The 22,046-nt window shown below is 40.9% G+C and overlaps 2 protein-coding genes across 2 annotated transcripts in view; both read right to left on the reverse strand.

The window, feature by feature from the left end:
• Nucleotides 1–124: 124 nt before the first annotated feature.
• Nucleotides 125–3,353, reverse strand: LOC306714738 (retinol dehydrogenase 10-like; the record flags this gene model as incomplete). The annotated part of the gene is made up of 5 exons (XM_079184860.1): nucleotides 125–242; nucleotides 373–504; nucleotides 600–745; nucleotides 841–939; nucleotides 2,904–3,353. 5 exons carry the CDS (start codon nucleotides 3,351–3,353, stop codon nucleotides 125–127), a joined length of 945 nt encoding a protein of 314 aa, XP_079040986.1.
• Nucleotides 3,354–9,784: 6,431 nt separating this feature from the next.
• The window catches only part of LOC306715849 (potassium voltage-gated channel subfamily B member 1-like), a gene marked incomplete at both ends in the record, with an annotated part of 29,366 nt that continues 17,104 nt past the window's right edge, over nucleotides 9,785–22,046 (reverse strand). Inside the window, one exon of the mRNA XM_079186328.1 lies at nucleotides 9,785–11,629. Within this exon, the coding sequence (XP_079042454.1) occupies nucleotides 9,785–11,629 (1,845 nt within the window). The remainder of the gene's footprint in view (nucleotides 11,630–22,046) is intronic.

Genomic DNA, 22,046 nt, shown 5'->3' on the forward strand with positions numbered 1-22,046 from the left:
TCTTTGTAACCAACCATACTGGGCTCCACCTTCACATAACAAATTAATATATTAAGATAATACAGTGTGAACCTTTTGACATCTGCATCGGTCCATAAAGTTAAAAGACAGCCTGACAGAGGTCTTAGGATTTGATGTGGCCGTTGGCGCTCTTCAGTTCAACATTCTTGATGAAGGGTAGCATGCATTTGTCACCTCCCATGAAGCGATATGTTGCCAAATTTGCCTCCCAAGGAAGTAATCTACAGAAGGGAAGGAAGGAAAACAAAATAAGTCTAAAGTTGATTTATTTGTCTTGGTCCCAAAATATTTCTCTAAATATTTTTTTCCTCATCAATAATGTCCGTAGCAGTCGCTCTATAATATACTCACGCTCTTGTCAGGAAGGGGATGTACATAATGCGAGGAATGCAGATCATTTGCTGTTCAGCTAAAATGGCTTTCATGGACTGCTGTACGGTGTAGAGAGGATCCAGAGGTGGAATTAGACTCCGAAGCTCCTTCCTGGTAGGTTTCAAACAAAAAGTGCAGACTATAGAACCTATTTTTCCTGTTTTTAATAACCACAAAAGTTGAAATGATGAATGGTGACTTCTCACCTGATTTCACAGCCTGCAAACATCCCAGTGTCGACAATATAAGGGCAGACTAAAGTGGTTTTGATGCCGTCTATGTCTTCTGCCAGCAGCTCGTGCGTCAGTGACTCGTGGAAACCGACGGCTCCAAATTTACTGGCACAGTAATCCTGAAAGAGTAAATACCAGCATTTCTGTTCTTTAGAATGCGTTGTAGGATTTGTGTGTTCAGTTTGTGGTTGAAGTCATTAATCACGTCTCCTACCTCTACACACGCAGTGCTGAATAGTCCAAGAGCACTGGCAATGGTTACAATGTGACCGTGGTTCTTTACTTTCATCTGAGGCAGGAAGGCCTTTGTCATCTGTTGGATTATGAAAGTTGATTTCATTAAAACAGAAATAAAGTTTTGATAAACTGATCGACATCAACCTGAGGCAAGCCCTTCAAACACATAGCAGCCTGCCACAAAACAACCACAAAAATACAAAAGATGCCAGATACACCGTTCCCACAGGTCCTTGATATCATTGAAGGTTTGAGGGGACAAAATCAAGGCCCTGAAAATGGGTAGAAAATGGTTTATTGAAGGTGCTTCAATTTATATATTGTGTGCGAGAATAGAAAAGTGTTTTTTCAGCTTCTGTAAAGCCAGCTAGTTCTCTCTATACTAAATGCTCAGTGTTCTAACAGTAATTAACCTTGAGCTGTGTCTCAAACTATGCTGTTGGTTCCTTGAATTTAAAGGAATTGGGCCAGGAAAGTCATTTAAAGGTCCTTGAAGTTGATGTTTAAGAAGGTGTGGCAACCCTGCAAATATTACAGAAGAACCTCAACAACAGGACGCAACATTAATGTTACTTAACCGTTATGGTATCAGAAGCATTTTATGGGGTGACCCAGTGTTATCGAAGCCAAATATCGAGACGTATTCCAGCATATCTGGAAAAAACAGCTACTTCATCTGCAGAGAAGTATATTTGGCCACAGGTGCGCCTTATTGTCAATAAGTTTGCTTTATTTTGCTTAATATCCATAACTACATTTTAGATTATACAGTCATTCTTCTTAGGAAGAATTGCACCAATTTTGCCATTCATGTGTTTGCCTATTAATTTAAGATATCCACAATTAACTTTCTGACATCTAGAATGAACATTTTGGACATCTGCAACATAATTGTTACTCGAAAAAACTTTTTCAAACATTTCAGATATCGACAATCAAATTGTTAGTCATAACTGAAGTAAGCAATTTTGGCATATTATGTTTTTGGATATCCAGAACAAATATCCACAATTAATTTGTAAATATAAATACAATGTAATTGCATTGTTTCTAGTCAAAATACTGATTGTAAATATCTGAAATGTCATTTTTAATACAATGTATTTTGTAAATTACATTATGGATATCTTTTTTTCAATCTGGATATCTGAAATTAAATTATGACTGGTAACACTTAAATTGTAGATGAGATTTTAGTATTATTGCAGGTATCTATATAAAACTATAATGTAAATATGAAATTGAAAACCCAATACACATGATTTGCAAAAGATATGTACATTTTCCAGGGAAGAATGACAATTGTGGATTAGATTAATATCCCTGTGAATATTTTACAAGTTAGATTTTTACTACAGGAATAAATGTACTGGAGATGTCTCCAATACATATCCAGTAATCTATTACATGTTAAAACAGGTTGCCCGCTGACTGCCATGTCAATAATATTGAGTTTACAATAAGTGTGTTTGAATGTTGCCCATTGTCAATTGTGGAAAACCCTGTTTTTATTACCAGTGTCTTATTTGTAAAACCACAAAGTGATCCACAACATGAACCTGTGGCCTCATAAAGCTAGATTACCAAGCGGGCAACTGTTGAACACTGCATGTCTGTCGCTGATATCTGATGCTTGGTGCTAATGAGCTTACCCGTGTATTGTATGAGCACGGGACTGAGGCCTAAAGAGGATCAAGGGCGGGGGTCACATGATGTCTTTAACTCTGGTGGGCTCGCGTGGGCTCCTTTGATTCTGATGATGAGTGTTTGGGGTTACTGCCACCTACTAGTAACCTCCTGTTAACCTGAACACATTCAACTGTCATTAGTGTAGTGACATAGTGTAGCTCTGCGGCGGCACAGGCTGCTCTGTTCCCTTCACACCTCAGTGCACAAATACAGACCTGGGCCAGCGGGGAGGACTACAATGAATACATGTTACGTAAGTCGTGACAGGATGGATGATGTTTACTGTGTCGAGCTAAGGTGGAGTTTTACGGTTTCAATTGTGCGTAAAAGGTGCGTGCGTCAAAGTCTCACCCAAAACAGCGCGTGGCAGTTCACCAGCAGAGTCCTCTCCAACAGCTCGTCGGGACAGTCCAGCAGCCTGCGTCCTGCCACCACGCCTGCGTTGTTGACCAGAATGGAGACGTCCCCGACCTCCGCTCTCACCCTGTCCGCAGCCACGTAGATACCCTGACGCTTGGACAAGTCCACCGTGTACGTGTGCACCTGAACTCCCAGCTCCCGCGCCAGCTTGGCGGTCTGCTCGTTGGCAGCCGTGTTGCAGTCCCACAGCACCAGATGCGACCCCTCTTTGGCAAACTCCAGGGCGAACAGTCGACCCAGCGCGCCCCCGGCCCCCGTTATCAGACAGAGCTCTCCATCAATGCACTTCAGCCTCGGGCGTAGGAAAGTCTGGATGATGGCATTCAGGATGGAGTAGGTCAGGTCAATGAGCATCAGCACCAGGTCCACTATAAAAATCATGACGGTCCAGTCCTGTAAAAGAGCCAAACAAGCAGACCTCCGAGCGTTGGAGGAGTTGATTTTCTCTCTGTGACGCGGGATAGGACGGTCATTTTATATAACTTGTGTGTGCCCGGATTAGGACGCCGACGGATGGTGGCCACCAATAGAAAAGGCTTTTTGTCTGATGACCAAGGAGCTTCGTCCGACTAACCCGTGCACATTCATGACAAGCTCATAAACAGTGGCCGAGGCAGGGATTAAGTGAACACTCAAATCCAGAGTCAAAGCAGCATGCAACGCCATATGTTAAATCATTAAACTGAGGGAGATGTATACATTTACCAGCATACTAACATTCAAGGTTTGTTTTTTTCTTCAGTATCTGGACCCTGTGGTTAGCAAACCATAATATAACTTAACATATTTTTTTATTTTACCAATAGCTTGTTATCGGAAAGTCAGTTCAGATAAATGTTTGGCACAAACACCTTTAGCAAAAGCAGCGGCCTTCTCCTGTGGCCTGTTTAACATTCAAAAGCCTAATCATAATGGTGAGAAACAAATGAACAAAGGACTCAGTTCAAATGTATTTTCTGTGTTTAGTGTCAGGTGGCTGTAACTGAATAGGTATATAGATACTTTAAATGATAGTAATTTTAAAATAAAGACTGTCCTTTGGATTTAAGGAACACATTTGTTAGTCAAGTGAAATGTTTTAAATATTAATAATTAATATTTTTTTATGAAGAACTAGTGTCTTATAACTATATTTTGATTTGGGTAAGGCATCTACAGCTTTTGGAAAGAGCTGACAATAGGGTTAACTTCTTTTTCATTTTTTTCCCTCAAACATGTCTTTTAGTAAGAGTAAAGATCACATTGAATGGTGTATTATGTAAAAGGTAACTCATAACTTAACGTACTCTTAGCTGTGTTTGACTTGTAATGTAAGATCTTCACCCCAGCAACAATTGACGACAGCAAACTAATTTGCACAAGCATATGTTCAGTATTTTATCCATGACTGGTCACCTCTTATGTAGACATTCCTTTCATCTAAAGAAAGTTATTCCTGATCCATGATGTGAGGTGGATTATCCAACTCAGAGTAAAATGTTAAGGTGATAAACTGCTTGGCACGTGTGCAGAAATCCCTAATACAGTAACATGCTTCTCACATTATATAAGTACTCTTCTTCTCCTGGTTACATTATTAACTATTCATCACAAATATTTCACTTCTTAATTTCAAGTCGCATCCGTGACAGAGTAAAAACAAATGTCATACAAACAAGTCCCGATGAACTGTGTCAGAAATCAAGGAGCAGAAGAAAGGAGATACATCAGCTGCACTGAAGAAGCTGCAGGTGTGTCTGCGGCCGCAAGAGGGCGGAGCTTCACGACCAGACAGGTGACACTCCGGAAATGATTGATTACCGGTCATAGGCCAGGGCCACCTCAAGCACAATCAAATTTAGGTTCACATATGGGTTGTGGTTATAACACGCGTTATTGTACCTGGCCGTATTAAAAATACAATATAATGATGGAACACCCCTTTCAGTCGACTGGATTCGTTATACTGGGACTAGAGAGGTCGACTGGACTCGTTATACTGGGACTAGAGAGGACTAGAGAGGTCGACTGGACTGGCTATATTATGCTTTGAGAATGAACGAGTTGACAAGTTGAAACAGGAGCAGACTGTGGAGGACCTCGCTGTGCCAAAAGACTTGCAGGCTACCATTCAGGTGAGTGCACAACACACTGCTACGTCAACAACCGCTGCGTTGCGGCAACGAGGTTACCAAGCAACGTAGTTGCGTGTGCGCGCTACGCGGTGTTTAAAAACGTTGCCGTGTCTCCTTTGCTGTAATATGTGTGTTAGTGGCTTTCTCTGTGGATCATTTACATGTCCTCGTTGTGTGCTTTGGTGATGTTTTATTCTACTGTTGGTTCTAAAAGAAGTTGTGTTGTGTCTATAGTTCGTTTTGTTGTTGTTAATCATTTTTGTCTGAGTTTTGTCTTTCTTCTGGTTAATTCTGTGAGGCTATACGCGGAGGAAAGCATGTTTCTAATTGATGAGCAGTTGTATGCACAGACTGCCCGTCTGTTGGTTTGGACATCGGGAGGCTCGTTGCTGATGTTCCACTTGTGTAGAAGTTGACATTTAATGAAATCTATTTTGTAGCCGACTCCATAATTTAACCATATCATATCATCATTCATTTACTCAAAATCAATTTTAACTTAACTACTTTTTGCTTTTACCGAAGTACATTTTTACCCAAGTATTTTTACTTGAGTAAAGTTTCTTTAAAGTAACAGTACTTTTACTTGAGTACAATATTGTAGTACCTTGACCACCTCTTGAGGTCAAACGCATGATGGAAACAGCATATTGTACATTTTGTCACAAACTTTATATTGCATCGCAATAGTAGGAAATGCTGACAAGGCAGCTAAAAAATGACAGAAAATCATTTAAGTCATTTATCCAGGAGCTAAAGATGCAAAACATTTGCTGGCTCCAGTTTACTAAATGTCATTTCTGCGTCTGTATGTTTATATAACTGGAAGTTGAATAGGCTATTTTGGGGTTTTGGACAGTTGGTCGGTCAAAATAAAACATTGTAAAATGTCACTTTTGCACATGGGAAATGGTGGTGGACATTTATTTGACATTTTCCTGGAAAAATAATTGATAAGAGAAATTGATAATAAAAATATGTTTTAACTGCAGCCCGTAACGTCACACTAGAGGGTGCTGTTGTACAAGAGTTCCATCACAAACCACACGCTCAGTCATTGTTGCACAATCTCACTGCTCCCTCTCATTTATATTTCAATTTATTAAATTTCCTCTTGTGTATTCAGCGTTTTTTTTTTATAGAAACACATTTCAGTTAACAAAGTGAGTCAACAACACTGGATTATTTTCTTTTATTAAGCATCAGTCAGTAAAAGGAGAAAATAGCTTCAAGGATGCTGATCATAGACATTTTCATATAGCTTCTTCCATGATATTTACAAGTTCTGTGAGTCAAAGTTTAACAGCGCTACATGCATTGAACAACAGGAAACCACAAAGATAGGATTCTACAAAGTCAACCAGTACAAAGTATGACATTTTACAAAACCACTTCCCCACACACAGTAAGGGCAGCATACGGACCTCTGTGAGCTGAACAGAGGTGATTAGTTCCATGAAGAAGGGGGAAGATTCGGAAAACTAAATTATGTGTCTGTATTTGGCTTAAACCTCTAGTGTGGCTTATTGTGCTTGAGGAAAATGAGATTGATACTTAATGATATTATACCTTGTGCATATAGAAAGTGTTTGAAACTTTGTATGTTGACATTTTATTTGCATGGATACTAGAAAGCAGAGGATTTAATACAGAAAAATCAATAAAGTGCAGATCAGAAAAAAGGAAATATCTAAAAAGCAATCTTGACATTGTTAACATTCATCCGACAAAGGACAGACTTGTGGCCATTTAAATAGACTATGGCTTGTTTGGAAGTTAGTCCACCATGACGCATGTTGTGACTGTTGTGTGATGAATGTTAATGAATCTTTACGCCCGCCCTTTTTATCTATCTAGTAATTTTTGTGTTTCTCATGCCTTCATTAGTGAAAGTTATACGAGCATTTGTCATTTTGACATTTTGATATCATTACCATGCAGTGTTAAGGGCTTGGCTGTTACAAATCCCACACACCAGTGACTGTTTGTATAGTTTCCCGTAAGCTTCCATAGCCCCCCTTTTACCAGAGTCATGGATCTGTTCCTCCACGACTCTGGTGTAACTGAAACTTTCCTTCTGCCCCAGGCTCTTCTTTTGCATGCCCAGGATGATATTTATAGATTAACAGAAATGAACACATCCTCAAAAGGATGTTGCAACCCAACGTCATTATGCACAAAAGACTCAACCACAATGCTGGTGCTGGTAATGGAAAAACACACCCCAGTGCATGAGCGTGCATGGTCTGGCTGCGTAACTTTCTCACAAAGCGTGATGACGATTGTCCTGTCTGAAGGAATGCTTTAAAAGAGACAGCCCACAGACAATGTTTTGAATGATCATCCTGTGTGTATTAAAGATTTAGGCTGAAGCTGAATTTGAGGTGAAGAAGCAAAGCGCTACAGCAATCATTGGGGATGTCAGTTGTAATCAGGCTATTATCTGCTATCAGCGCAGTCTGACAGCATAATGACCCAGTTCTCTGTGTGTTTATTTTCTGTACAGTTTGTCTAATAGTCATTTGGGCTCCATTAGACAGTGATTCAGTGTGTGGGTCAGGCGTATGTTAAAAGCAAAGGCACGGAAATATATATCTGGCATTATGTCTAATGATTGCAAACAACCATACAGCATAAATACTTCTATTTCTTTAAGCATAAAGTTCCACCACTAAAAATAGATGCTTTGTAGCATGCTCGCATGTTATGTTGTAAAGTTAATAATGCTATAAAACCATGCTTGCAAAGAGCACGAGAGCACCAGATGATCAACACCCAGGTCGGGTGCATACAGAAAAGCTGGAACAGGATTTCTGGTTGAACTACAGCGGCCTACAGACATATGAGGTACCTCCATGCTGTTTGTGTGCTTGAGCTTTATGTTTTCTAAGAGATGTCATGTGAACTCGTATGAGCGTAATGTTTTGGATCCCTGGAAGCAAACATCTTGCCAAGATTCACAGTGTGTAAATAATCAAATTAGCTTTCGGGATGGATGTAAAAGTGCTGTGTTCCCTCTTCATTTACCGTCCAGACTCTCTTTTCATTCCCCGTCAACAGCTTTCCTCTGAAGAGGCCAGTCCTCTCATCTGCATACATGTTTGTACCCGATTGAGCAAGCATGGTTCCCTGAAATATGTCAGATCTAAAAAAGGAATGCTTAAATTTCCTACATTTTTGAGAGAAAGCAGTAAAATGTACCATCATCCGTACGAGTTATCAGAAAGAACAATTCTTTGGTTCTTCACATTGCACAAAGGATAGAGGGACATACATTTACAAGGAGACAGTGGCAAACAATACAAAGTCGTCTACTACAGTATATTATCTCACAAATGCAACTCCATCAAAAATAATGCAGTACACGTATTGAAATTCAAAACTACGAGATTAGCACAATATATTTGTCTCAAAGTCCATTATTTTAGAAATATATCATAAAAATATACATTTTCATTCTTTTCCTTGTACAATAAATGTGTGCTTTTTGTAATATTCTGCTTGTGTAGTTGTACATGTACAATAATCACACTCCTACAAAACTGGAGGTTCAACAGTGCTGTCCTTCCAGCTATAGTGATGCTCATTTTATGTGAAGTTCAGTCTATCAGCTACAACAGGAAGGATGACACCTTTTGAGAAAGTTTTGCAATAACACATTAAGACTTTTAGATTTTCTCCAGATTAAAACTGATTACACCAATACAAAGAAGGATAAAGAGTTGTTTTTTTTCTGTGTTCACAATAAAGATACTTATCATGTTAAGGTGCTCTCTCTTGCCAGCCGTCGGGCACAATGGGGACAAGAAGGAACTCAATGGATGCAGCCTCACAGTGTCTCTCTGAGTCTAAATGTGTTCTGTGCAGTAAAGAATATAGACCAGCAAGACAATAAACTTAGACACAAATACTTTCTCCTCAAGGTCACTCTTAAGAGATCAAGAACGCTACATAACAATAAATATACTGTGAATATATATTTATATATGTATGTATGTATGTATATGTATGTATGTGCTGTCTGTGGCTCTTTCTCCCTCATACAAAACACAACATAAACTAAGGCCAGTTTTGAGGATGGAAGTTAAAGGAAGCAAACTGTACATTTATCCAACACACTGTTGCTTTTGTAATGCCATAATTATACACTTATACATTAACTAATAACTTAAAGAGACACGTAAGTTCCCTCTTCACACGACAACAAAGTTCTATGAACTACAGCTGAATGAGTTTCCCATCTTGCAGTGCCATGTTTCAATGCTTTCTCTGGTTTGCTACGAATTGGACAGCTTTTGCTATAGTTGCTTTATCCAGTGATGTCAGAAAATAGGATTTTGCTTATAAAAATGATATCCTTTACTCTTACAACTAGGCTGTAATTATTATATGTCTATCTGGACTAAAATAAATGTATAAATAGTAAAAACTATCAGACGGGCATTCCTTGCCATTTCCTTGAGTCTTCTGCTAAATTGATTAATTCAGGAGTCTTAGAAAAAGCTTGAGAGTAAAGGACAAACATCTTTCCCATTGTCCACAGGTATTTCCACGACAGAAGCATTTTTTAATGAAATTCTTCAAATGTTCCCGCAAATGTTTTCAGTGCCTTTTCATATTTTTGGGAAGTTCAGTTTTGCTAAATTCCCTGTGCTTCTTAAATTTCCCTTTCTGCTTCCTCATCTCCTGTTCGTATCTTTAAGTGTTAGAGTGACCCTTCTCTCCCTGAAGTGGTTGTAGTTCCTGAGCCACATGGTTCTCCTGCCCTTCTACCGGCAGTGTGCTGTTCCCCAGCTTCGTCTGCAGGCCCTCCAAGGCCCCTTGCTGGAAGCTGGGGTGAAACCTGGGGCTTGCTCTTTTCAGGAGTCTTTGGGAGGGATTGATGCCTGAACCATCATGCAGGTGCTCCTCCTCATCTGTGTCAGCGTCGATGAATTTATTGATGGATGCATCATGGAATGTGAAGAGGCTGCTGGGCAGTAAATTCTCCGGGCTCTTGCTGGGTGTCCTACTTCTGGCAGTTGTATAGACGGACTCCTCAGGGCTCTGGACTGACGAGCTGTCTGAGAGGGCCCCTGTCCCTAAATCCTCCCCATCTCTGAAGTTGACCTTGAGAGAGTGGCTTTTAAGTGGGTTGTTGAAGCGCAGAGCCCTGGTACTGTCAGCATACGGGCCGAGCTTGGTGCCTCGTCCTGTCTGGGGTGTATTGGTACCCTGGGATCCTTCATGCTCATTCTCCAAAGTGGGCTCCAGGCTGGGGTGAGTGCTGACCTTCCCTGGCATGCTGCTGATGGGGCTGTGGGAAAAGCGAAAGCTCTCAGGGAGGTCAGTGGTGCAGCTGATGAAGCTGTCAATGCTGGACATGCTTCTCATGTCTGCAACGGTTTCTGCTTTGCTTGTGATGGCTTCAGCGGTGATGCTTCCCATCTCTATTTCTGCTCTCTGCCTAACCGCTTTGGACGACGGCCCCTTTTCCTTGCTGTTGAGGTTGGTATGTGACTGGGCCTTGGCCATGTTATTGTACATCTCCTCCAGTTTCTGTGCGCTAAGATGCTGAGGGCTGCTGGAGGGCTTGGCCTGCTCCTGGTAGCTTGATTCGAGGGTCTTGGTGGGGCTGCTGGGGCTCATCTGTGACCTGAGTTTGGGTGTCCTTTTCTGCACACTAGGAGTCACGTGGTTATCATGCATCTTCTCCGTTTTTTCATCAGTTTTTTCCACCATTATATCCATGAGCTCTTCATTGCGGCCAAATGCATCTTTCATGTTCATTGAAACAATGCTGCCATTTCTCTTAGCCCTCTCCAGAGCCTCCCTTCTTTTGATGGCTTTCTCCTGCCTCTTTTGCTCTTTGTAGAACTCAGAGAAGTTATTCACAATAATGGGGATAGGCAGGGCTATCACCAGTACTCCGGCAATGCAGCACAATCCTCCAACTATCTTTCCCAGGAGAGTTTTTGGGTAGATATCGCCATAGCCTACTGTTGTCATAGTAATGGTAGCCCACCAGAAAGAAGCTGGGATGCTTTTGAACTTGGTGTCCTCTTCATCCTTTTCGGCAAAGAACACCAGACTGGAGAAGATCATGATGCCCATGGCCAAGAAAAGGATAAGCAGGCCCAGCTCATTGTAACTCCTCCTGAGAGTGAAGCCCAGAGACTGAAGACCTGTGGAGTGACGAGCCAGCTTCAGAATACGCAAGATCCGCATGATCCGGAAAATCTGAACCACACGCCGGACGTTCTGAAATTGCAGTACACTCTTGTTGGATTCTGTCAAAAAGATGGTGACATAGTAGGGCAAGATGGCCAACAAGTCGATGATATTCAGCGGACCCTTAAAGAACTTCCACTTGTTGGGGGAGGAGAGGAAGCGAAGCAGGTACTCCATAGTAAACCAGGCAATACACACAGCTTCCACATGGGCCAGTTGCGGATTGTCTGTGGATTGACCAAACTCATCTGTGTCCTGCAGCTCTGGAAGGGTGTTCAGAGACAAAGCGATGGTAGACAACACAATGAAGAGGATGGAGATAATTGCCAGGATCTGGAAAATAAAAAACAGAAGAAAACAGTGAAAAATACTGATGAATACATAGTAATGTCTAAGGAATATACCCCGGTGCTGTATACCCTTCTTTTTCCTAGGGGTAGGAATGCCTGTCAATCTAAACTGAAATATCACAACAAATATTGGATGGATTATCATGACATTTTGTGCACATGTTTAAGGTCCTCAGAGGATAAATCCTGCAGACTTTGGTGATCCCCTGATTTTTCATTTAGTACCATCATCAGGTCAATATTTTAATTTGCGCAATACTTTTATTGCACATACCAGTAAATGAAGCCTAAATGAAGACGGGGGACATGGTAATGATTACCTGCTGAACATCAGCATGTTAGCATTATCACTGTAAGCATGTTAGCATTTAGTTCAAAGTATCACTGTGCCTCACTGCCAGCAAGGCTGTAGACACAGTCCTGTTCAGTAATTTGTAGTTTATAAAGTTCTCTTGAGGGTCACCTTGAAAAACAGCTCGATTTATAAAATTTGAGTGTGTGTTGGTTAGGTGACAAATACAAAGAACGTATGTGCATACAACATATGGATGGCTTCAGACGAATTGCTTGTTCAATCTTTTAATCTTTGTGAAACAAGCAGCAAACGCTTCATCATCAGTACATCGCTGCACTGATGATGGTCGAGACTGAAACGATCAAAAGACCGCACTGAACGTGCAATAACTCTGAAGCCATCTGTTTGTTTTTGTGAGAGGTTCCGTCTCATAACCTTCAATCCGTAGTTTGTACAACACTTTAAACTTTCATTTTGACAATTATACTTACAACAAACAAGGAAAAATAGTTCCTGGTGGTATTTCCACACCATGCATCACTCACTTGGCCTCTTTTTAATTTGCAATGTTAAAAGGTATATCAAAGGCCCGGATGTGACGGTGACCAGTGGAGCTAAAGTTAGCAGTTGCCCCTGAACTACATGCTGAAAGTTAAAACGCTCCATCAAAGTGAAATAGTGCTTTAACAATGTCCGAGGAAGAAGGTCAGTGTGAGAAACGCCATTTCAATGTGTCAAAGCGGGGCGAATCCATTTGAGACAATAAATTGCATTTCAGAAACGACTAAAATATCCCAACTAGCGATGGCATTTACTGATGATATTTGTTCACGGCCCATTTCACTTTCTGGCTACTTTCTCCGAAGTCTTCATGAAATGTCATGTCAGCATTTCGAAAAAGAAATGGGGTCAGAGCTACTTCGATCTCTGGGGCAGATGTTTTTGTTCTTTCTCTTCAGGTCATGACATGCATTACAGAGAGAGACAGTGAAGGAGGGAGACGAGAGAGTTTGAGATTGAATTGCTACATTTTTAAAACCTCTGTCACACTTCACCGTCTCTCCATTTCTATACAGTGTGCTTCAATCCTTCAACGCTCAAGGCTACAAGAAGACCACAATGTATTACTTGTTTTACAGAGCACACCATGCATGGTCAATGAGCCTGTCTGAGAGACAACTGGAGACCTCTGAAGCATTGAGCCACTGAAGATATAATCTGCTGAGTACAATAGGGTCTCATCATAGTCCTGGCGATTAAGAAGGCTGCACAGTTGTGGGTGTGTAGGTGTGCCACACCTATTATTCCTGTCCCAGAGTCGGTGTAAAATCCATCACAAGGTCACTGTGGAGGCTGTGTCCCAGGCCAGTGGTGAGCAGGATTATTCCCTGTAGCCAATCAGCGGCCATAAACCTTGAATTAATCTTGACAGGTGACTGCTTGCACGCCTACCTTGGCCTTTGAGGAGAGAGGGACTAAAAGCAGAGACGCCCTGCTGTGGTGGAGGTAAGAGAGGGCAGGAGACAGGCCAGAGGAAAGGCATTTCAACTTCAGCAGCCAAATAATTCAGCTGTAAGAGCGTAGTAAATTAAAGGGCAAACGAAAAATGTAAACTCTTATCAGAGCAATCCCTGAAATAGCCTGCCTCCCGGTCTAGATCCCTTGAGACCAAAGTGATGGATGAAAACTCTTAAATACAAGCCATTAGCGGTAAATGTCTTGTTAATAACATTACCATCAGTAAAGTTGAGGATGTAGAGGTCAGATTATCAGACACCGCAAAGTCTGCAGAGGTTGGAAAAGGAAATTGTACCATTGATTAAGCAGCAACATTTCTAAAGACTACTTTCATTGACTACTGAGCCTCAGATCTAAAATGGACCATCTAGTGGAAACCACACTCGTCAGATCAACAAAAATCTATGTTGATGCACTGACTCGGCCTGAGCTTCGCTAATAAATCATGCTGAATACAAAAGACAGCGTTTGAAACTGAACTTAGGTCTGTAGTGTGTTTGGAGAACAACCAAAGCATGACCAGCGCAACCTCCCATCAAATTATTTCTCTTACTCACCTTTTTCCCTCCCACACAGGGAGTGCTCCAAACCAGGGTCATCCAGAGAGAAGATTATAGGGATGTGACCTCACCACAGAGATACAGAGGGAGAGAGAAGCGTCTGCTGAGGACACTCGGCACTGTGACAAATCTGTGACACAGAGGGAATGTGGCAAACCAGTCTAAGCCTTGCTGCAGAAACTTGTGAGTTTCCTTAGTTAGTCAATGTGATGCGAGTGTGTATGTATGATTTGGGTACGCGACAATGACACTGTTTTACAAATGAGGAAATTTAATATGAATGTCTTCTTGTAGCTGCCAGACAGAGTTGAGCAGAAAGAGAGAAGTCTATTCTCGCGGTGCGGATAAAGGCAATGAAGCTAAAATGCATTTGGGTTAATATATTTCCCTATGCAGCAGGGATATTAGGACGCAGATGCAGTGTTAAAGAGGGATATGTTAAGTGTTGTTTTACCTCATTCTTCTTAATGACAAGTCTGAACAAGACTGCTGCTACGTCAACACAACCCTGACACACACTCATGCATAACAAACAAAACCCACATGCATAATATACACACACCCATTTTCACTCCCAGTTCAGTAATTATCCCCAGGTCTCCCTACCCCACAGGCCAAGAGGCAAGGGGCTGCATATTTAATATCCTCCTGGAGTGCAACTGTGCAAGCTACCCTGTCCTGGAAAAGGTGTGCGTGAGTGGGTGCACACAGGGCCATGGCGGTTTGCAGATCCAGAGAGGTAGCCTAGTTTTCACACTGCTTTCTCCACATAAGGTTAGTTCTGCTTCATGCTCGACCAAGGAAGGGATGGACAGGGGAAGGAGATGCAACACGAGAATCCTCGGGGAGTGTACCAAATGATTAGTAGTTCAACAATCACCTGGTGTGTAGCCAGGTCGCGCTTGTTTCATGATTTCCGATGTCAATGTCATGGCAATGTAGAGACATTTCACTTAAAGACACTAATGTTCACCTGTCAGTCAGAAGATCGCCAAAGTCAATAGTATGCATCCTCTGAGGACTCTGATTTAACACAATATCACGACAGTCCATGCAGATGTTTAGATATTACAATTTTTGGCCAAAATCACATTTTGGCCAACATATGGCTAAATATAAGGTTTCTCTCCTTCACCTCAACAATGACCCTGTAAAGCTCTAAACAACAGTAGAGCACTAGTCTCACTCATTGGCTTACTTTTAAATGGTTTACTGCATCAACTCCAGCACTCGTAGGATCACATTCTCACTTTCAAAATAAATCCAAATAAATTACTCAAAATAACTGATATATATAGCTGATATTATTAGTGTCCAGTGTTTTTCTGTATGAAATTAAAGTTGCTGCTAAAATATAGTCAGAGTAGTGTTATCCGATGGCCGTTAGAGTGAATAGGTTCTCAGAGATATTGACATACAGTCACATACTGGAGGCGTGTAAGGAAAGAATGAAAACAGAAATACAAGAAATACACACGGGTGACATTTGGGTCTGAGAACAGACGACATGAACAATGTGGCATTGTAATTGCCAGCGGAAATCTTTCTAACTGGTATAAAGGGCTTTCTCTTGCGTCATGCTGTGTGAAATGTTGTTGTACTTCTGGTTCTTCCTCATCTTTACTGGGTTTGCCCTTTTCAACACTATGATCTGAATCAATGGAGGTATTGTTACACTTAGTGACTCACTCACTTTATTTTCTCTTGGCATGTTGAGTGCAAGGTGGCATCTCTAATCCTGTTATTGTATTACCACTTCTGTGATTGGCCAATAAATGTTTTCTGACAGTTGACCTTTCCTCCCACAGTCTGTTGTGGTTCTGCTGTAGTTCCCTCTGTGAGATACAGTGTCAGTGTTTTGGTTTTAAGCTAATACTTCAATGGAAAGGATGGATAGAATTACGCTGCCAGTAAACAAAGTTGAGAAGCCCTTTGCAGCTGCAAACACTCCCTCCCCAGGGTTACTATCACCTTCTTGGAAAGTTCCACACAGGAACCGAGGTGCAATGATTCTCACCTGCTGCCCTTTTATATAAACTAATAACAATTAACTCCTTAGCATACAGTTTCCCCTTACGTAGTATTAGGGCGGCCTTGTGAACTAGTGTAACAATATAATTCAGTTATGTGTTTTAAATAGTTTTTTATTTTAGTTTTATTCCGTTTTAGTTTTGTAAAGCATTTTATCATTTAGTAACTTATACACGCATTGTTCACAGATGTTGAGCCTAAATGAGAGCGCTTGAAAAAGATCAAATTGATATGAAAAGATGACAAATATACAACAATAAAGAGGAACAATGAATAAGTAGGAGCAATGATAACGTGCCTTTTTAAAAATGATTACTTTACATTACAGTCCGTTTGAGAAGCAATGAGAGGTTTCTAGTTATATAAGTGTCCCCGGTACAACTTTCCCATCTGTTTTTTAAAGCAGACAAAGCATCTCCCAAATTGACTAGACTCCCTGTGTCCCACACAGATGTGCCCGCCGCCTCATCTGCCTCATATCACCTTGGCTGCCAAGCTTTTCTGATCCACCTTTAAGCCTATATGTATATATATATATATCAGGGAGCATGTGCCTAACCTGTGCTGAGGAGGAGACGGGGAGATGGATGACTGAGCTTGCGGCTATGCACAGGATGTGTCCTTTCAGAAGTGTGAAGGTGGTGTTAAAATGATGAGGCACACAGACGCAGAGCATTGTGTGTGCACTGCTGTATGTCTTCTTTGTTATTAGCAAACAAGGATTTTAATGATTGCTTTTAAGAGTAAGGGAATACATCTAATTCAATAAAAGGTTCCTTAACTAGTTAGTAAGGTACATAAATAATAATTACAGTGGTGGAAAGTAAGTACATTTACACAAACACAGTATTTAAGAACACTTTTCAGGTACGTTTTTATTACTTTATACATATATTCCACTAAAATTAAAATGGAAATACATTTTCGTAATTTATCTGACAGCTGTAGTTACCAGTTACTTTTCAGTTTAAAAAAAATGTACCTCAAGAAAAACACACAAGATTATGAAATACAACATATTGTTTGGCTTGTAACCCGACAAAAAATTCTTCCACCACTGCACTCAAGCTCATCATTACGGCTGGCTGGTGTCCACTAAGGGCATGGACCAGTTTTTTTTTTATTTCGGCATGAATGACAGAGTAAATGAGCGGATGAGAAAAGGAACAACATGAAAAATGAAGTCATAATATAAAAGTGACAGAGTGAGAAAGTGATATGAGACATTGCTCCCCTGTGGCTGATGTACAAAGCAATGCTGACGCTGAGAGTCAGTTCCCCCTGATAAAACATCTGTGCTATCGCCACCAGCCTTTTCACCTGGAACAGAAAACCTTGACTCTGAAACATCTGGAACAGCTGGGTTATCAGGTGTACATCGACGAATACGTGCCAAGATTCCCTCCTGTATCCGTTAGATTATGTTTTACAATATTTTAGAGAATACAGCAGCAAAAGTATGCTTTACTGGGCTGCTGCAGATCCCTTCCTTCCTTGAGTCATTTCGTAAGGCATATAAGTTTGAGCATGTAATGAATAACTGATTCAAGATTATTCAGTAATGAAATACCAGACAGGAGCTTCTCTACTGGCAGAGCCAAAGAGGCTTATCGATCACCATCATGATGTAAGACTATTGATTTCAAACAATAAATTGTTCCCTGATCCCCAGAAATCGCCCTGCCTCCTCCTGCTGTCACAGTCCATGTGATGAAAAGGTATTATTTATTATTTTAATAAGGGTGTTTGAGCCCTTCTGCAATGGAAATGTCATTCCATATCTGCAGATCTACAGTAATTCTGTCCTTTGATTGAACTGTTCATCCGATTGACTCCACACGTTTTGAATGGGCACTGCAGTAGTGACAAAAAATTAAAGTATTTTCCAGTTATTACCACTTCCCTGTATATTTTAAAATGTACTAATATTTATTTAGTCTATATGTGTATGTCATACATATAGTTTACATCTCAATATAAGATGAATGTGTAACAAATCTGTTAGTTAAATATGAATTGATTATATTATTTACCTGTATTATTCATCTCGTAACTTTATTACACTTCATTTCAACACCATGTGCTGCTCAAAGAGTGTCTCTTCTAATGTGGAGGCCGTATTAGATTAGTTATAAGATAATATTTATTTGACAAACATTGCATTATATGTTTTATCAGAAATATATGAATTGTTTTGTTGACTTGAAGGTTGTTGTTTTTTTGGGACTTGTTTGAAAATGTATTTGTAGCATTGTGAACTTGGCTTGTGTACATTTGTGGCATATTAAATATATACTTTTTAATAAAATGCATTACATTTTTATTGACTGGGTTTACCACTAAATGCTTCACACGCAAGAGCAAATTTGTTTCCATCCCATCAACAATGTTTTAGATGAGGTGAATTGTGACGAACCTTTATTAATGAATGTGAGCCGTCCCCCTCTGGACTCTCTGCTGACTCTGAGGTCTTCTTCACAGCATGTGCCGGTCTGTCTATTTAAACTGTGGGAACATTAGGCTGGGGAGTCTCCTCCAGGCTGCAGAAAAATAACACACAGCCTGCACAGCTGAGCCCTACTAATGGAATAAGTATGGCATCTGTGATCCCGACATCTACAATGCTGGTATACAGTGGGTGTTTTTGTGTGGGCCTGAAATGCAGCACACCCGAAAGACTCATGGCTCGCAGCGCAATCACATCTCCACTCAGCAAAGACGCATCACACTCAGCTGAAAATGACAAGTACTCAAAATCTGTCTTTGTTCTCGATACTTGTTTTGTGCAGGCTGGAGCTCCAGCTGTCTCTAGTTGCTATGGTCTTTTCTCACTCTGAAACAAGGCAGCAGTGTTGGCAGGCGAGTGCACAAAAAAAAAAAGAGAACAGAATATATCATGCTGAATCACCACCAACTCTGTGAAAATGGACCATTTGGCAGCATAGTGCACATCAAAATCATTGTTTTATTTTTCATCTTTTATTACGGACGTGTTGGTGTGGTCATTACACAACAGGATGAGTACCAGTAGAGGAAGCTGCCGGGTTACCGCGGCGTAATTAATATGTCAATCAGTCTCGTCAAATTGGGTTTAATTGCAATTAGAGCAACTAATCAACATCAGGGGACAGACAGGCCGCTTAAAGAGAAGCAGTGGCCATAAAACGATCTTTAATGCAGATTATGACCGGGATTCAAACCGAGGTAAGGAGACTACATCAGACCAGGAAATTCATGACGTCTCAGAGAGAAAGTGATTTCTCAGGAAGAATGAATGAATAAAAGCAAATGATTGAGTAAGTTCCAGTGAAAGCACAGAAAGTACACATCATTACACCATTCTGATGAAGAGCAATATGTTTTTCCTGCCGTCAAGCTCTGCTGTTTACTCGCCCGCCATATCTCTGTGGCTACAGAGTGCAAAAGCCTCATTATATGATACGGGAGGATTTCCAACCTGAAGCTTGATATGAGTCAACACAGAGGCCGATAAGATGCCTGAACTGAGCTGGTGTCTGCTGACAGCTAAGTAATGCTCACTAAATTTCCTGTCTCCGGTGACCTGCCGCTGTTCTGTGTTTACCATTAAAAGCAGATAACAATTGGTTCCTGTGACATGATTGGGTGTCAGCACTGAGTGGAGAGACTTACCTGCTGCGTACAGTGAACACCACCTGAAACCGGAGAGGCCTGGTCGCTGCACATACTCCTATATGATACCATATCGGCTTCACACTACAGTTTCAGTGCGAGACATTTGATGACATTTAAGACTGATAAGGCTGATGATCAGGTGTAAACGCATTATACGGTACTGTACCGTATGGTAGAGGAATAGTTTGACATGTTAGCAAATATGCTTTTTCGCTTTCTTGCCAAGAGGTAGATGAGAAGACCAACAGTGCTCTCGTATATCCATTAAGCATGAAATTCCAGCGAGGAGCTTAGCTCAGCATAGTTATCATAAGTCTTCAAACAGGGAGAGATGGCTAGTCTGCCTACATTGAGCTCAAACAAAGACAAAAAAGGGACATTTTGGGTAGTATGGTGATCTGTATGGGATATATGAAGCTCCAGCCAGTTGGTTCAGGTTATCATGAAGACCAGAAACAGCTAGCTCTGCTCTGTCTGTTTTATATCTACAAAAACATTGGTGTTTCGTGGAGGATGAGACAAAGAAGATGTTTCCAATTTTTATGCTAAGCGAACCAGCAGAAATAGGTGTACGACCTGAATCTCTTTCTGCAACTTTTCTCTCGCTATTACTTTTCGTCTCTATTAAAGCATGTGTGGCGCCAGTGGCGGTCATCTCCCTCTCTGTCTGAAGAGAAAGATATTTCTCTGTAAGCGTCTGATGATTGTAAATGGTAAGTCGTAACTTCAGATTACACCCACACTGTGCCCCATTCAACATCGTCTGCTTTGTATAAAAATCTGTGATGAGAAAACAGAATGCACACATACAGAAATGGCCCTGAGCACCAAATACCCAAAGTCAGTGTAACAGCATGGCAACTTTAGGTTCAGCCTTTCCAGATCTTTTTTTTTTTGGCAAAAGGAAATTGTCCAAATTGTTTCTTTAGAAAACGTCATGCAAATCACATCTTAGAATACTCCTCTTGCACACTTAATACAGATGCAGAAGTGTAACATAAAACCATCTATTTTTCATTCTGAAGAAGTGAAACACCCACCGTGAACTGAGATTCCTCTTAAATGATTCAGTAGGAGTGGAACGGAAGATCAAAAAACGTCCTGCCTGACGGGCACTGACGACCATAGCTCTCTGCATGTGTGTGTGTGTGTGTGTGTGTGTGTGTGTGTGTGTGTGTCTGTCTGTACAGTATGTCTCTAGCCTGATATCTCCTACAACAGCGTCAGTCCGCTAAATATCTCCCGGTCCTGCTCATTTATGCCCAACTGTACTGTACTCTGGAGGCCAAGGCACTCTGAGACCTGCTCATCGTCAGTAGTAAAGCGAGGTCAGAGATACATAATGCAAAAAGAGACCAAGAGAAGAAAGCTGTTTGAAGTGCAGCATATAGTGTATAATGTATGCAGCTGGGATGTGCAAGCACTAAAGGGCCCTCAGGCAACAGGCAGAAAAAGAAACTTCAGAAGTGACCTACTTTCTAAAACACCTTAATGAAATGCTTAAAACAAAGTTAATAATGTTGATCAATGTCTGAAATAGAGTAATAAAACACAATTGGTTGTTTGTCCTTCAACTTGACCAAGTAAGAAAGAAAGAAAGTAAATAAGAAAGACACTGAGAGTCTGACATTTACAACAAGAACAGTTTAGAGGAACCTAACCTTTAAAAAAATGAACATTCACTCTGATCTTAGAAGCCTGAGATACAAAAATAAAACCTTCATTATAACTGCCTTTGGTGACGGAGCCTTTCAATGCAGGCAAAAACGAACATGAGGGCAGAATGGGAACATACTATACAACACATTGTGTTTACAGTGAAATGTAAGAACGGGGTATTTACAGCAAACGTCTGGGCCACCGGGCCTCTCAGTCATGCTGTAATAAGAGTGGACAGAGATTATAATGAAAAAAAAGCATGCACAGCTGTCTGTCACAACATATGCCAAATGTACACAATGGCAGGCAGCTGCGTGCGATCTGCGTGAATGACAGGATTTGCACACTGAGGATCAAAAACAGGGCTGGCTCCATCAATGCAGAATGCAGTGGGATTAATTGTCATGTTGTAATGATGGAGGAGGAAAGACAACACAGGCTTAACCTCTCTGTCTTCTTTTTCCTCTCTCACACATTCATTTTTTCACTCTTACACCAGGTACAAGTACACAAACACATATGAACCGGCAGACAGCAGCACATGGTGTACGCAGATCTCCTCAAAGGGATACTGCCGTGGCATACCGCTCAGCTGATAGTTTCCATGGTGACGTGAGGCTTTTTAGCATTTGCATAACAGATGCTGTGTAAGGCATTCACAAAAAACGGACACAGAAAACAGA

This window comes from Pholis gunnellus, assembly GCF_910591455.1.
Source record: "Pholis gunnellus genome assembly, chromosome: 3".
Taxonomy (NCBI): Eukaryota; Metazoa; Chordata; class Actinopteri; order Perciformes; family Pholidae; genus Pholis; species Pholis gunnellus.